We start from the raw sequence: 15688 nt of genomic DNA on the forward strand, positions 1-15688 counted from the left end.
GGGGGGCCAAAACGGGAGAATCGCTTGAATCAGGGAGGCAGAGGTTGCAGTAAGCTGAGAGCATGCCACTGCACTTCAGCCTGAGCGACAGAGTGAGGCTCTGTATCAAATAAATAAATAAATAAATAAGAAAGAGGCTGGCACCCCTCTCTCACTCCCTCCCTTGCCATGTGATGTGCTTGCTCCCCCTTCACCTTGTATCATGATTGGAAGCTTCCTGATGCCGCAGCAGAAGCAGATGCCAGTGCTGTGCTTCCTGTATAGCCTATAGAGCCATAAGCCAAAATAAACCTCTTTCTTTATAAATTACAAAGCTTCAGAAGCCTCAGGTATTTCCTTTTTTTTTTTTGAGATGGAGTCTCGCTCTGTCACCCAGGCTGGAGTGCAATGGCATGATCTCGGCTCACTGCAACCTCCGCCTCCCAGGTTCAAGCAATTCTCCTGTCTCAGTTTCCCAAGTAACTGGGACTACAGGTGCCTGCCACCATGCCCAGCTAATTTTTGTATTTTTAGTAGAGATGGAGTTTCACCATATTGGTCAGGCTGATCTCAAATTCCTGACCTCAGGTGATCCACACACCTTGGCCTCCAAAAGTGCTAGGATTATAGGCATGAGCCACTGTGCCCAGCCCCTTTTTTTATTTTACTTTATTTTTTGAGACAGAGTCTCACTCTGCCACCCAGGGTGGAGTGCATTGGCACCATCACAGCTCACTGCAGCCTCAGTCACCTAGGCTTAAGCAATCCTCCCAGCTCAGCCTCCCAAGTAGCTGGGACTACAGGCGAATGACACCATGCTTGGCTGATTTTTTCTTTTCTTTTTTTTTTTTTTTTTTGTTTTTTGTTTTTTTTTTTTTTTGAGACGGAGTCTTGCTCTGTCGCCCGGGCTGGAGTGCAGTGGCCGGATCTCAGCTCACTGCAAGCTCCGTCTCCCGGGTTTACACCATTCTCCTGCCTCAGCCTCCCGAGTGGCTGGGACTACAGGTGCCCGCCACCTCGCCCGGCTAGTTTTTTGTATTTTTACTAGAGATGGGGTTTCACCGTGTTAGTCTCGATCTCCTGACCTCGTGATCCACCCGTCTCGGCCTCCCAAAGTGCTGGGATTACAGGCTTGAGCCACCACGCCCGGCCTGGCTGATTTTTTTCAATATTTTTTTTGTAGAGACAGGGTATTGCCATGTTGCCCATGATGGTCTCGAACTCCTGGGCTCAAGTGAGTCTCCTGCCTCAACTTCCTAAAATTCTGGGATTACAGGCGTGAGCCACCATGCCTGGCCTTAAGATTAATCTTCTAGGCCGGGCTTGGTGGCTCACGCCTGTAATCCCAGCACTTTGGGAGGCCGAGGCAGGCAGATCACCTGAGGTCAGGAGTTTGAGACCAGGCTGACCAACACAGAGAAATCCCGTCTCTACTAAAAATACAAAATTAGCTGGGTGTGGTGGCGCATGCCTGTAATCCCAGCTACTTGGGAGGCTGGGATAGGAGAACTGCTTGAACCCAGGAGACGTAGGTTGCAGTGAGCCGACATTGTACCACTGCACTCCAGCCTGGACAACAAGAGTGAAACTCTGTCTCAAAAACAAAACAAAAAAAAAAAGATGAATATTCTAGCCATGAAACTGTGAAGAAAGAGAAGGAAATTCACGCTAGTTTCACTGTCATACCTCAAACTGCCAAAGTTTCCAAGGCCACAGGGTGTGATAAATGCTTAGTCAAGATGGGAAAGGCATTCAGTTTGTAGGTGGAAGACATAAACAGAAATGTGTTCAGATTGCATTCAGTACTATCAGCAGCTTCAGGCATCCACTGTGGGTCCTGGAACATATGCTTCAAGGATAAGGGAGGACTACCGTAATTATTTTTTTTTTTTTTTTTTTTTTTTTTTTTTTTGAGACGGAGTCTCGCTCTGTCGCCCAGGCTGGAGTGCAGTGGCCGGATCTCAGCTCACTGCAAGCTCCGCCTCCCGGGTTTACGCCATTCTCCTGCCTCAGCCTCCTGAGTAGCTGGGACTACAGGCGCCCGCCACCTCGCCCGGCTAGTTTTTTGTATTTTTAGTAGAGATGGGGTTTCACCGTGTTAGCCAGGATGGTCTCGAACTCCTGACCTCGTGATCCACCCGTCTCGGCCTCCCAAAGTGCTGGGATTACAGGCTTGAGCCACCGCGCCCGGCCTTATTTTTTTTTTTGAGATGAAGTCTCGCTGTTGTCCCCCAGGCTGGAGTGCAATGGCGCGATCTTGGCTCACTGCAACCTCCGCCTCCCAGGTTCAAGCGATTCTCCTGCCTCAGCCTCCCGAGTAGCTGAGATTACAGGTTTTGTACTTTAAGTAAAGACGGGGTTTCGAAATGTTGGCCAGGCTGGTCTCAAACTCCTGACCTCAGGTGATTTGCCCGCCTCGGCCTCCCAAAGTGCTGGGATTACAGGTGTGAGCCACTGCTCCCAGCCCACCATAATCCTTATAATTACATGATTACTGTCACTGCTGCTTTTTTTTTTTTTTTTTTTTTTTGCAACAGGGTCTCGCTCTGTCACCCAGGTTGGAATGCAATGGAGTGATCTCAGCTCACTGCAACCCCCACCTCCCAGGTTCAATTGATTCTCCTGCTTCAGCCTCCCAAGTAGCTGGGATTACAGGTACCCACCACCATGCCTGGCTAATTTTTGTATTTTTAATAGAGACAGGGTTTCATCATGTGGCCAGGCTGGTCTCAAACTCCTGACTTCAGGTGATCCGCCCGCCTCAGCTTCCCAAACTGCTGGAATTACAGGTGTGAGCCACCACGCCCAGCCTACTCTTTGGTTTTTGCTGTAGATTTGAATTACTGTCTGAGGTTACCTGCTTTCAGACTAAGGAGTTTCCGTATTTCTTGTAAGATGGTCTGTCAGTTTGCCTGCCTGACACAGTACTCATTTCTGGGAACAAACTGATCTGAGGGGAGCAGGGACACCCCCTCACCTATATAATCCATGTGATCTAGGCAGGTTGACGTCACTTCCTACCACACAACAGGCAAATGAGCAAGCCTGGCCAAATCAGAGAAAGCTATACTGCCTGGTGACTGGTTTAGGAAGGCGTACCAACAAGCCAGGGCCAATGAGAGACTGCCCACAGTGAAATCAATCAAGGGGTAAGTAGAGGCAACCAGAGAAAGACCAGGAGCCCCAGTCCATTGCTGCTGGAAGCCACATCTACTCCTAGGATTTTTCCATTTTATGAGCTAATACATGATTTTGTTTTTTAGACAGAGTCTTGTTCTGTTTCCAAGGCTAGAGTGCAGTGGCACAATCTCGGCTCACTGCAACCTCCGCTTCCCAAGTTCAAGCGATTCTCTGGCCTCAGCCCCCCGAGTAACTGAGATTACGTGCCTGCCACTGCACCCAGCTAATTTTTGTATTTTTTAGTAGAGACGGGGTTTTGCCATGCTGGCTAGGCTGGTCTTGAACTCCCGACCTCAGGTGATCCACCCACCTCGGCTTCCCTTTGTAATCCTGTGCTGGGATGAAAGGCGTGAGCCTCCACTCCTGGCCACTAATACATTTTTTTTAGAGAGACAGGATCTTGCTGTAGTGCCCAGGCTTTAGTGCAGTGGTGTTATCATAGCTCACTGCAGCCTCAAACTCCTGAGCTGAGGCCATCCTCCCGGCCTCAGCTTCACAAGTAGGTAGAACTACAGGTGCGCCACCAGGCCTGGCTAATTTTGTTTTAATTTTTCGTATAGGGGTCTTGCTGTGTTGCCCAGCTGCTCTCCAACTCCCAGCCTCAAGCAATCGTTCCGCTTCAGCCACTGATCTCACTCTGTGGTTCAGTGGGATTACAGGCGTGAGCCACTGCACTCAGCCATAAATTCTTTTATATTTAAAGCAGTTTGAGTCGTCTGCGACCCCTACAACATAGAGTCCTGTCTACTATTCTCCTCAGGAGACAAAATCTCTTCCGTTCAGCCCTAACACTACATACAAAGCATTCAGTGTAGTCAAAACTGATCACAATAATAGCCTTTATAGGTGTTTCTGGAGAGATGGGTGAGAAAAATATAGGATATAAATAACCACTATTTACAACTTGCAGCAGTAAAGTTCTCCAAGACACCCCTTCGAGATTGAACTCCAAAGCCTCTGGGGCAGAGACTGGGCACCACCAAGCAAATACAAAAATCCACGCTCTGACTCCAGGTGCGGACGGAGGAGACGCGTCAGGCCTAGAAACAAAATGAGTAGGAAGCATTAGAGAGGCTGCCCCTCTGCCTCCCCTGCCTCCCCGCAGAGTAGAATCAGTGGAAAAGCTCTGGCGGAGTCCCCACAGTGACCTCTTCAAGCCCATAGCTTTTTCGAAGAGAAGATGGCAGGTAGCTCCAAACGACAAGAGGGATGCAAAATAGGAAGAAACTAAGTTAGAACTGAAAATGGGCTTAACACCTTCCAGAGACTCTACCCAATTCATTTCACAGACAGAATCGAGGAAGGGTAGGGAAGAAGCAGGTTCCGCCTCTGCCCAGCGCGCCCAGTGTGCAGCGAGGGGTGGAAAAGGGGCATCGCTACCTCCCGAGCGTAGATGGAAGGAGCAGATATGACATAAATCCCTCGAGAGTCTACATCTTCAGGGCGATTCCAATCTACGGACGAGCTGTGGGGGGAAAGAAAGAAGAAAAATTCAGACTCTTTAAATTCTCAGATCTTGTTTTCCCCTACCCATCACAAACGGGAACCCAAAGCCAGCTACGGGGTAAGAGAGACCGACCAGGGAAATGCATCAGGGAATCGGGCCAACTGCACCACGGAGACGGGTACAAGCAGCCAGCAGCGCGAGGCGTTCGTCCGCAGCGCAGCCCCTCACCTCGGGACATCCCCGGGACCCTCCTGCGTCCTTAGGTTGTTGAGTGCATCCGGGAGTGCATGGACTGACGGCTCCGGGGTCCCAGCCAGCAAGCGAGACCCAGCATCCTGGGCGTGGCCACGGCGGCGCACGTGGACCAGCAGGAGCGCAGCGCCGGCCACGCCCGCGGCCACCAGCAGTCCCAGAGCCGGCGGCAGAAGGTAGCGCTGCGGGTCCCCGGGCCTCAGGCCGGGCGGGGCCGCGGGCAACGCGCTTGCGCCGTCGGGGTGCACTGGGAACTCACACCGCGCACCCATGTAGCCGGGCGCGCAGGCGCAGACGAGGCCGGAGAAGTGGGCGTAGCAGCGGCCGCCGTGAGCACAGGGGTGCGCGGCGCACGGGTCCGCGCGCTCGCGGCAGTCGCGGCCCCCGAATCCCAGCGCGCAGGAGCAGCGGTGCGCGCCGCCGCCCTCCACACACGTGCCGCCGTTAGCGCAGGCGCGGCCCGAGCAGTCGTCGAGGTCGTGCTCGCAGCGCGGACCCGCGAAGCCGGCACGGCAGCGGCAGCGCAGGGCGTGGCCCAGGTCCAGGCAGAGTCCGCCTGTGGGGAAGGGAGCATCAGACGGCACAGCCTGGGAGCTGGGGGCCCACTTGCCCTCGCTGTTTCCCAGCTCTATCATCGCTGCACGGGGTCCCCTTTTTCTCTGTCTCTTAACTCAAGGGCCAGCGTCTTGGAGTGTGCCCGGAAAGCCAGCTCGCTTCTTTTCTACCTGATGAAGTTTTGGAATAATTAATTCAGTGCCACCTCTTTGGCTCTCGGTGCCCTTGTCTCTTTTTCCCTCGACTTCGACCATACTTCAATAGTAGACAGCTCCCAGAACTATGTGTTTGAACCCTCTGACCTTCTTCTGCCTAGAATACCTCCTGTCTTCCCTTCCTCCTTTTCTCCCGTTTTCCCCCCTTTTCTTTTCCCTAGCCCACTCCTCAGGTCTCTACTCCGATGCTCCTTCCTCCATCCCAGCCCTGATCACTGCCCTGTGCTCCCAGATCACAGCCCTGGCCACCCACCCTGGGCCGTGTCTGAGAGTGTCTGTCTTCCCCTCTGGGCTGGCACCTCCAGGAGGGCGCGGCCCAAACATGTCCTGGTCCCTGCTGTGTCCCTAGTACCACGCACCCCAGAGTGAACACTCAGTGTTTGGGACAGAATTATCGTATTCACTTGCAAGAAGATAATAGCCAGCCCTTTACATTCATGATTTTTTTTTTTGAAACGGAGTCTCGCTCTGACCTCCAGGCTGGAGTGCAGTGGCGCGATCTCGACTCACTGCAATCTGCCTCCCGAGTTCAGGCAATTCTCTGCTTCAGCCTACATTCATGATCTTATTTAATCTTTTTCTTTCTTTCTTCTTTTTTTTGAGACAGAGTCTCACTCTGTCACCCAGGCGGGAGCGCAGTGGCACAATCTTGGCTGACTGCAACCTCCACCTCCCAAGTTCAAGTGGTTCTTCTGCCTTAGCCTTCCGAGTAGCTGGAATTACAAGCACCTGCCATCACGCCCGGCCAATTTTTTGTATTTTCAGTAGAGACAGGGTTTCACCATGTGGCCCAGGCTGGTCTCCAGCTCCTGAACTCTGGTGATCCGCCCACCTGGGCCTCCCAAAGTGCTGGAATTACAGGCGTGAGTCACTGTGCCCAGCCTCATTTAATCTTTTAGCACCGATATCAGGTCTCTTCTCTGTTCAGAACCTTCCTGTGGCTCCATCTCACTCGGGAAAAGTGAAAGTTCTTCTTGTGACCCAGGGGGGTCCCACAAGATGTGCCTCAGTCGCCTCCCTGATCTCATCTCATCAGTGTAACCACACTGGCTTCCCTGCTTATCCTCAGCACACCAGGCACTATCAGGAGGGGGCAGGGACTTTGTTTCATTCCCTGCTATATCCTCAGTGCCTAGAATAGAGCCTGGCACACATTAAATTCTCAGTAAATATTAATAGTTATGAGATAGGGAATGTCTCCTTGCCCATTTTACAGAACAAACAGGCTTGCTGGTGGAAGGTCAGGTCCTCCGGCCCTAGGGTTAGAAGAGTCAAAGCCAGGATCCCAACCCAGGACTGTCTGAGCCATGCAGGGCCCCCACCCCCATCCCTTGCCATTAGGGCCTCCAGGCCTCACCATTGCGGCATGGCTGCAGGCTGCACCGGTCCACCCTCTTCTCACAGTTGGAGCCTTGGAAACCGGGTGGGCAGTGGCAGATGTAGGCAGAGTCAGGGTCTGCACCCCCGACACACAAGCCGCCATTGAAGCAGGGTCCATCCGCGCATGTCACCCCGCTCACCTCACACCGCAGCCCGTAGAACCCACGCGGGCAGGCACATTCAAAGGACCCGGGTGTCTCCTGGGCAGGGACAAGAGGACTTGAGAATGGAGTTTCCTTGGAGAAAAATCCCATCCCCCTCTTCATTCCTAACCACTGGGGACTGCTCCTTGTCCAGTCCCAAGTCCCACTGTGCAGGGGCCACCCTGGGAGGTCCTCCCGACATCCCCTCGATCCACTCCACATTTTTGGGTCCGCGCATGTGACCCCACAGGTAGGAGGCTCTGGGGACCCCGAGTGACCCCATTCCCACCACTATACCTTTGCCTACCAAATACTGCCTGCCTGGTCTGCCCTCCTCGCTCCTGTCTACATTGACGAGTCCTACTGGGAGGTCCTAGATCTCAGCCCACCTCCTCCAGGAAGCCTTCTCCAGATCTTTCCTTCCCAGAGCCTCCCTCTAAGTATTTGAACCCTGAGTGTGGCAGTATCCAGGTGGCCCACACTGGACCCTACTCTACTCCAGCACTCCATGCCACGCTCACTCACTGCCACCTTGGCACCCTTGCTCCCTGCAGGCCACTCACCTGGCCACCCTCTCTAATCATGTCCCAGAAGCCCCAGCCCTGAGCCATCTCCAGGAAGCCCTCTCTGATGTCTCCAACCCCCTGTGCCCGCAGATCCCAAATCTCCAACCGATTTGGCCCCACCACCCACTACCTTGGACCCTGAACCATTCTCACTCCCACAGTGGGAGCAGCTGTGGCCCCACACGGCTCCTCTTCATTTCCACTCCCACATCTTTCAGGGCCACCCACTGAGTATGTTCTCCCTAGTCCCATCCCCATCACCTAATCCTACTTCAAGGCCCCAGATGCAGGCTGGATGCCTCCAGGAAGACCTCCCTGATAGTTACTCCCAGACCTCCTCCCCAGGCTGGTGTCTCATGGAGCCCCAGGGAGGGGGCCGTGGCTCCCAGGGTAAAGTACTAAGCAGGACAAGGTGGGAAGGGTGACACTGACACTACAGCTGCCCCCATTGGCACACGGGTTCCCGTCACAGGGCCCAGGTCCAGGGACAAGGCATCCGGTGGTAGCAGAGGACGGGCCCCTGGAGCCGAGGCAGCTGCTGGTGGAGACAGGGACCATGCAGAGGGGCCCAGTCCAGCCCTCCAGGCATCGGCATTCACCGGGCTGCTCACAGAAACCATGCTCGAGGCTGCAGCCTGCTCGGCACACCGCTACGGGGGACAGAGAGGCAGAGAGAAAGGGAACACCAAGGTCGGGGAGGGCCAGGGACAAGATGGAACTCAGGGAGGTTTCTCAGCACGTTCCCTGCGCCACCTTGCTTCATCCTTGTGACAGATAATCATTGGGACTAGATGGTACTGTGACCCCTCCTCCCCAGTTTACAGATAGGGAAACTGAGGCTCACAGAGACAAAGTGACCAGCCCACCTAGGAAATGGAGGAGTGAGGATGTGAACCCAGGCCATCGGGCCGGAGTCTGTGCTCTTGGAAGGAGGATGGGACCGGGGCACCCACATCAGATCGTGAGGATAGGAGACAGGGAGGGGATTTGGGATTGGTGGGGGGACCCCTGGCCTTTCAGGGAAGATGGGAGTGTCTTGAATTAGGGTGGCTCTGGGAAGATCTGGATTAGCCTGGGAGTCCTAGGGGCCTTGGTGGGGCTCTGAAATTTGAGGAGGGGTCTGAAGAATTCCAAGCTTTAAGAAGCCATGGATTCTGGCCTGCAACCCTAGGGAGGGAGGATGAAGAGGCCCTTGGCCAGAGTGGACTGGGAGGAGATTCCAAAGATTGCGGGTGGGAGTCGGGAGGGCCGCAGAATTAGAAGAGCTTTGGAGTCCTAGCATCGGGACAGGGTGTGAATGTGGGTTAGGGAAGGAACTGGAGGGTGCCAGCATAGGAAATGGACGTGGACTTCCTATTTGTGGCAACAAGAGGGCTGGGAGACGGAAGAGGGCTCGAGTAGTAAGGCAAGGCTGTAGAGAGGTCCATGGTCCTCGGTTTCCTTGAAGGTGGCAGCTAGATGGTGGGCGGGGTTTGGGGTACCTCCACAGCAGTCAGCGCATTCCCCAGCTCCCTGAAGAGGGGTGCCTGGGGTACATGGTGGGGGACTCTAGAGTACCCTGAAGAGGGTGAGTGGGTTGTGAGAGGGGACTGGGGGCCGCGAGTGACGCTCAGGAGGGGCCGGGGTCCCTGGCTGGGATGGGATGGGGTTGAACGGAGGACTCACGCGGCGCCTCACACTCGTCCTCGAGCGGTGCGCAGGGGCGCAGTCCCGGGCCGCACCGCGAGGGGGCGCTGCGCGGACGGCAGAGGCGCGTGCACGCGGTCCCGATGGCAGGCGGCTCGCAGCGCGCGCGGTAGGAGAAGCGCAGCTCCCAGGCGCCTGCGAGCTGAATGTCCCGGGCCCACGGGCCCCCGGCTGCCAAGCGCCGCCGTCTGGTCACGCGCGCCAGTAGGCTCCAGGCGGGCCCTGTGGGGACAGGCAAAGGAGGGGTGCTGGGGTGGGCCCGGCCGAACATGGATGCATACGGAGTGCCCCGGCCGCATTCTCCCCGCCCCTCCCAGCGAGGCCAAAACACCCTCATGGAGCCCTGGGGTCCTTGGACCTCGCGAGTAGAATGGCAGTCACTCTCCTTACTTTAGCAAGGATGAGAACTCCCCAATGCACCCTGGGACCTGCAATGTCGTGGTCTCTTCTAGTACCCTAGATAACAGTTCTCTCGGCCAGGCGTGTGGTGGCTCAAGCCTGAAATCCCAGCACTTCGGGAGGCCGAGACAGGTGGACCACCTGAGGTCAAGAGTTCAAGACCAGCCTGACCAACATGGTGAAACTGTAAAAAAATTAGCCAGGCGTGGTGGCGCACGCCTGTAATCCCAGCTACTCTGGAGGCTAAGGCAGGAGAATCACTTGCACCCAGGAGTGGAGGTTGCGGTGAACCGAGATAATGCCATCGCACTCCAACCTGAGTGACAGAGCAAGACTCCCTCTCAAAAAAAATAAAAATAAAATAAAATAAACAGTTATAGAAACCGTAATATTCCCGTATTTTGACCCAGATCTTTGTAAACTGAAGTAATAATGAGACCTCTAATACCCTGTGACATTTGGTACCTCGATATGGCCAAAGAACAATAACATGTCTGAAGTGAGGTCATAACACCCCTAAATTGTGCCTCCAGATCTTCCTATATCAAAAGAGTGGCAGAGACCCCAATTACTAGACCGTAAATTACCACATTACCTGAGACCTTGGGATACTGGGAGAGTGACACTTTCTTGAAGGCAAAGGTGTCACCCCCACAAGATTGTGATACAGCTTTCTACATCAGAACGGTGAAGAAGTGGCTCACTCCTATCATCCCAACGTTTTGGGAGGCCAAAGTCTATGGATCGCTTGAGCCTAGGAGTTTGAGACCAGCCTGGGCAACATAGCGAGATCCCATCTCCATAAAAAATAAAATAAGAACAAGAAAAAAAATGGTGACAAACCCCCCGCTGTGGGCCTCACATAGCAACAGAGTCTCCCAAGTTGAGGACAAGAATGCCCTGTAACGGCCGGCTGCAGTGGCTCAAGCTTGTAATCCCAGCACTTTGGGAGGCCGAGACGGGCGGATCACGATGTCAGGAGATCGAGACCATCCTGGCCAACACGGTGAAACCCCGTCTCTACTAAAAAAATACAAAAAACTAGCCGGGCGAGGTGGCGGGTGCCTGTAGTCCCAGCTACTCCGGAGGCTGAGGCAGGAGAATGGCATGAACCTGGGAGGTGGAGCTTGCAGTGAGCTGAGATCCAGCCACTGCACTCCAGCCTGGGCAACAGAGTGAGACTCCGTCTCAAAAAAAAAAAGAATGCCCTGTATCCCTCCCAGGAACCTCTGCTCAATATTCTCCTTGGTGAAGCTCTGACATCCCACAGGGCTCCCTGGGACCTCCACATGGAGAAAGTGACAGAGCTTCACATAGGGGCTGAGCGCTGTGGCTCACGCCTATAATCTCAACACTTTGGGAGGCCGAGGTGGGCGAATCGTGAGATCAGGAGTTCGAGACCAGCCTGGCCAACATAGTGAAATCCTGTTTCTACTAAAAATACAAAAAAAGTAGCTGGGCGTGGTTGTGGGTGCCTATAATCCCAGCTACTTGGGAGGGTGAGGCAGGATAATTGCTTGAACCCGGAAGGCAGAGGTTACAGTGAGTGAGATCATGCCATTGCACTCCAGCCTGGGCAACAGAGCAAGACTCTGTCTTGAAAAACAAAAAAACAAAAAAACTTCACATAGAAGAACCGGAAGTAACTCATATTGCACCCTGAGCTCTCAATGTCAGATGGTGATAAAGTAGAGCTGGGAAATGCTATGCCCTGCTCTGGAGGCGTTGATAGTAAGAGAGCTTCCCCTACTTCATCTGCCACCAGGACCACAGACTGCAACATCCAGTACCAGGGATATTTCTGTGCCTGAGATGCCAAGAGCCCTGGAGCTGTCAACACCCGGCACCACATCCCAGGAGCTGTGATGACATCATAAGACCTATAGACAATACCACCAACCCCATGTCTCACGTGGGCTCCAGCTTCCCCACCAGTCCCAAGACTGAAGACACTCACCTCCAATCTGGTCTCCTAACTCCTCTCTCCAGGTTTCAATGATGAGAGAGAAGGTGCCCTGGTTGGGTGAAGGAAGGGGGACATGAAAGATGAAAGACAGTGGTTAGGGTAAGTACTCCATGAAGGCCAGAGTTCAGGAATAGAGGGTGATGGCCATTGCTGGGGACTGAGCAAGCAAGGAACAATTCCCAGAGGGAGCAGCCCAGCCCAGGGAAGGAATGACATCTGTGGCTTTTTTAGGGGGGCGAGGGGGAGACAGGGTCTCACTCTGTCAACCAGGCTGGAGTGCAGTGGCACGATCTTGGCTCACTGCAACAACCTCCAAGGCTCAAGCAATCCTGCCACCTCAGCCTCCCCAGTAGCTGGGACTACACGCGCATGTCACCATGTCCCGCTATTTGTTTTGTTTTGTTTTGTTTTAGAGACAAGGTCTCACTATGTTATTGAGACTGGTCTCAAACTGCTGGGCTCAAGCGATCCTCCCGCCTAAGCCTCCCAAAGTGCTGGAATTACAGGGTGAGCCTACTGGACATGGCTTGCTTTATTGAGCACTTACTAAGTGGTAAGCACTTTATTCAAGAGATGTGGTTGAATCGCTCAAAAGGGACCCTTGTGAGGTACCAGGATGATCCCATTTTTAAGCTTAGGAAAACTGAATCTGGAAACGAGGCAGTCACTTATCCAAAAGGACAAGGGTCTAGAATTGCAATACAGGTCTGTTCATCTTTGTGCCTTTGGGTTGTGGGGATGGGAGGTAGGATTTTGGAGGTGAAAGAGTAATTAATACAGGACCCAATTGAAATAACTGAGGACAGAACAAAAAAAAAAAAAAAAAAAAAAAAGAGAAGATATTAGTGGTTCCCAAGACAAGGTGTGAGAGGTTTGCGGAGAAAGGTGAGGACCCCAGTTTTTAGGGATCCCCAAGGAGTAGAGGTAGGGTTCCTTGAGTTTAGGATTTCAGAGGTTGGGTTTGAGATTCTGGGAATTTGGGGGTTCCAGCATCCAGGGTTGGGGAATCAGAACATTTAGAATCCCCGGTGCGTAGAGTTTAGAGGTCTGGGAATGTGGGGTTCCAGATGGTGGAGTTACTGGTCTGGGAATTTGGTCCACCCCCTGGGAGGCGGGATTAGGGTCTTGGAAGTTGGAGGGGAGAGGAGGTGGAGGTTTTGGTGGCAGGGTTAGGCCTCCAGCACCGGGAGTCCCCCGGGGGCAGCACTTACAGGCCAGGCGTCCCGAAAGGGCACCTGCAAGAGGCCGTTGGGCAGTGGGAGATCAGGCGCGGTCGCTTCGGGCTGCTCGGTGTAGACGGGTCCGCGCGCACTCAGCGCCGCGCCCAGGGCGCACGGGGACTCGGCGGCCTCCTCCGAGAGCCCAGGCTTCAGGCAGACTCTGAAGAAGAGGCGGCAGGGGCCCCGGGCGCTGCAGGGGGACCGCGGGGCCCCCGGGCCTGGACCCGGACCGAAAGAGTGGATCTGCAGCTCGAAGACGCCAGCGGGCCGTGCCTGGGGCGAAGACGGGCGCAGGGTGAGGCGGCCGGGGGAACTCAGGCGTCCCGTCCGCCCCGCGCTCCCTCCCCGAGACCTTCAGGTCGCACTCACCCCTCTCCCCCGCATTCATCCCTTTCCACGCCACCTCCCACCTGGCTCTGACCTGAGGGAGGAAAATGAGCGCTAAGATCACAGTCTGGGAGAGGAGCCGAGACATCCGTGGGGAGACCATGGCCTTCTTGGAGGGGGGTCTCGGGAGTCGCAGCTGCTGGCTTCCGAGTCTTATATCTGAGGGAATGGCCCCGCCCCTTCAGGCAGCTACCCGGCCCCAAGGGACCAAGGGCGGGGGGAGTCACAGGGGAAGGGGAGCGTGCAGGAGCATCAGCGAGATTCTGTCTGTGGTCGTAGGCACGGGCGAGGTCATGAGTGGGTGATCCCGCGACTTGGTGTGTGGCTGGGGTGGGGTGGGGTTGGGGGGGCTAAGCCTGTGTGTGAGGTTGTACATGATTTTAAGATTCTGGAAGTGTGGTATGAACCAGAGCTACTGGAGGGTGTGCATGACTTTGTGATTGCGTGTCCACGTGGGACCGTGCGGCTCAGCATACGCCTGGAGTTGTGTGTGACTGACACATTTATGAGGCTGTAAACAATTCTGACTCTGCACGCACACCCGAGTGGGAAACTAGACGTGTACACGACTTCGTGATTGTGTGACTCTTTGAGATGGTGTGGCTGTGTAGATGCTTCTCTGTGTGTGTGTGTTTATGGAAGATCCTGTATAGCCGTATAAACCTGTGACTTTGTGCTCTGTGCGGATATGGTAGAGGCTGTGCAAGGTGGGAATGGCTGAGGGCGCCTGTGTGTGAATGAGACTGGGTTTGAGAAGTCCATGGATGCAGCCACGTGTGAATACGATGAAGATCCGGAGTTCTTTGTGGACCCCTGTGTGCGGGCGTGTGTGCGTTCCCCCTCCCCAAGACAAAGCCACCCTCCCAAACCCCGCATCGCGGACGCAGCAGACGCCAGGGTGAGGAGCTCGGCCTCAGAAGGGGCTCCCAGCTGTATGTAAATGCCGCCATCTGCCGGGCGGCCGAGCCCCTCCCCCTTCGGGCCGCAGCTGGGCTGCCCGTTTGGCCTCCGGAAGGTGTGAGGAGCAAATGGGCAGGAAATTCCGTCTTCACATACAGGGACCCGCTCCCCCACCCCAGAAGAATGAGGCGGGGGACACCCGGGGCCCTTCAGAAACCCTTTAGTATTCCAGGACCTCAGCAGGAAAAGCCAATTAGGAGCAGATGTCCCAGCCCCTCTGGTCATAATTGCTCCCTGCCAGGCATGGGGCAAAACCCTTGAGCTGGGGTAACTTCTTTGTCTTTCCCCCCAAAGTAAAAAATTTTAGTGCTTAGAGGTTAATGATTATAGGGAAAAATACAGGTTCAATTTATATGTTTTTTTTCCAGAGAAGACATAGTAACCAACGAAGCATAGACCAGCAGAGCCAGGCATACAGTAGGCACTCAGTTAATTTTTTTTTTTTTTTTTTTTTTTTTTTTTTTGAGAAGTTTCGCTCGTTGCCCAGGCTGGCGTGCAGTGGTGTGATCTTGGCTTACTGCAACCTCCACCTCCCGGGTTCAAGCGATTCTGCTGCCTCAGCCTCCAGAGTAGCTGTGATTACAGGCACCCTCCACCACGCTCGGCTAAGTTTTTATTTTTTATTTTATTTTATTTATTTTTTATTTTTTGAGACAGAGTCTCACTCTGTCGCCCGGGCTGGAGTGCAGTGGCCCGATCTCAGCTCACCGCAAGCTCCGCCTCCCAGGTTTACACCATTCTCCTGCCTCAGCCTCCTAAGTGACTGGGACTACAGGTGCCCACCACCATGCCCGGCTGATTTTTTGTATTTTTTAGTAGAGACCGGGTTTCACCCTGTTAGCCAGGATGGTCTCCATCTCCTGACCTCGTGATCCGCCTGTCTCGGCCTCCCAAAGTGCTGGGATTACAGGCTTGAGCCACCGCCCCCAGCCTAATTTTTTATATTTTTAGTACAGATGGTGTTTCACCATGTTGACCAGGCTGGTCTCGAACTCCTGACCTTCAGGTGATCCACCCACCTCAGCTTCCCAACGTATTGGGATTACAGGCATGAGCCACTAATCCCTGCCCAGTTCATTTTTTAATGAATGAAAGAAGACCAGGCTGGGCACAGCGGCTCAGGCCTATAATCCCCACACTTTCGGAGGCTGAGGCAGGGGACTGCTTAAGGCCAGGAATTTGAGACCAGCCAGGCAACACAGCCAGACACTTTTCTGCAAAAAGAAGAAGAGGAGGAGGAGGAGGAGGAGGGAGGAGGAAGGAAAGAAGAAAGAGAAGGAGAAGGAAAAACCAGCCTAAAAATTCTTTTCTGAATTCTGACAACACTGGCATTTGAGCAAGGCAGGGCCATGG

General features: G+C 54.1%; 1 protein-coding gene across 2 annotated transcripts; it reads right to left on the minus strand.

Annotated features, from left to right (window-relative positions):
* Positions 1–3981: 3981 nt before the first annotated feature.
* Positions 3982–13500, minus strand: DLL3 (delta like canonical Notch ligand 3). Of its 2 annotated transcripts, XM_023229331.2 has the most exons (9): positions 13410–13500; positions 12980–13261; positions 11760–11817; positions 9383–9625; positions 8150–8367; positions 6986–7208; positions 4835–5414; positions 4540–4624; positions 3982–4199 (listed from the first exon to the last, which is right to left on the minus strand). In XM_023229331.2, the coding sequence occupies exons 1-9, from the start codon at positions 13476–13478 to the stop codon at positions 4194–4196; spliced, it is 1764 nt and encodes a 587-aa protein (XP_023085099.1). In that variant the 5' UTR covers positions 13479–13500; the 3' UTR covers positions 3982–4193. The 2 variants fall into 2 exon arrangements, with proteins under 2 accessions (XP_023085099.1, XP_023085098.1); XM_023229330.2 differs by having other exon boundaries at positions 3982–4624.
* Between the last annotated feature and the right edge of the window lie 2188 nt (positions 13501–15688).

Source organism: Piliocolobus tephrosceles, chromosome 21 (assembly GCF_002776525.5).
Source record: "Piliocolobus tephrosceles isolate RC106 chromosome 21, ASM277652v3, whole genome shotgun sequence".
NCBI lineage: Eukaryota > Metazoa > Chordata > Mammalia > Primates > Cercopithecidae > Piliocolobus > Piliocolobus tephrosceles.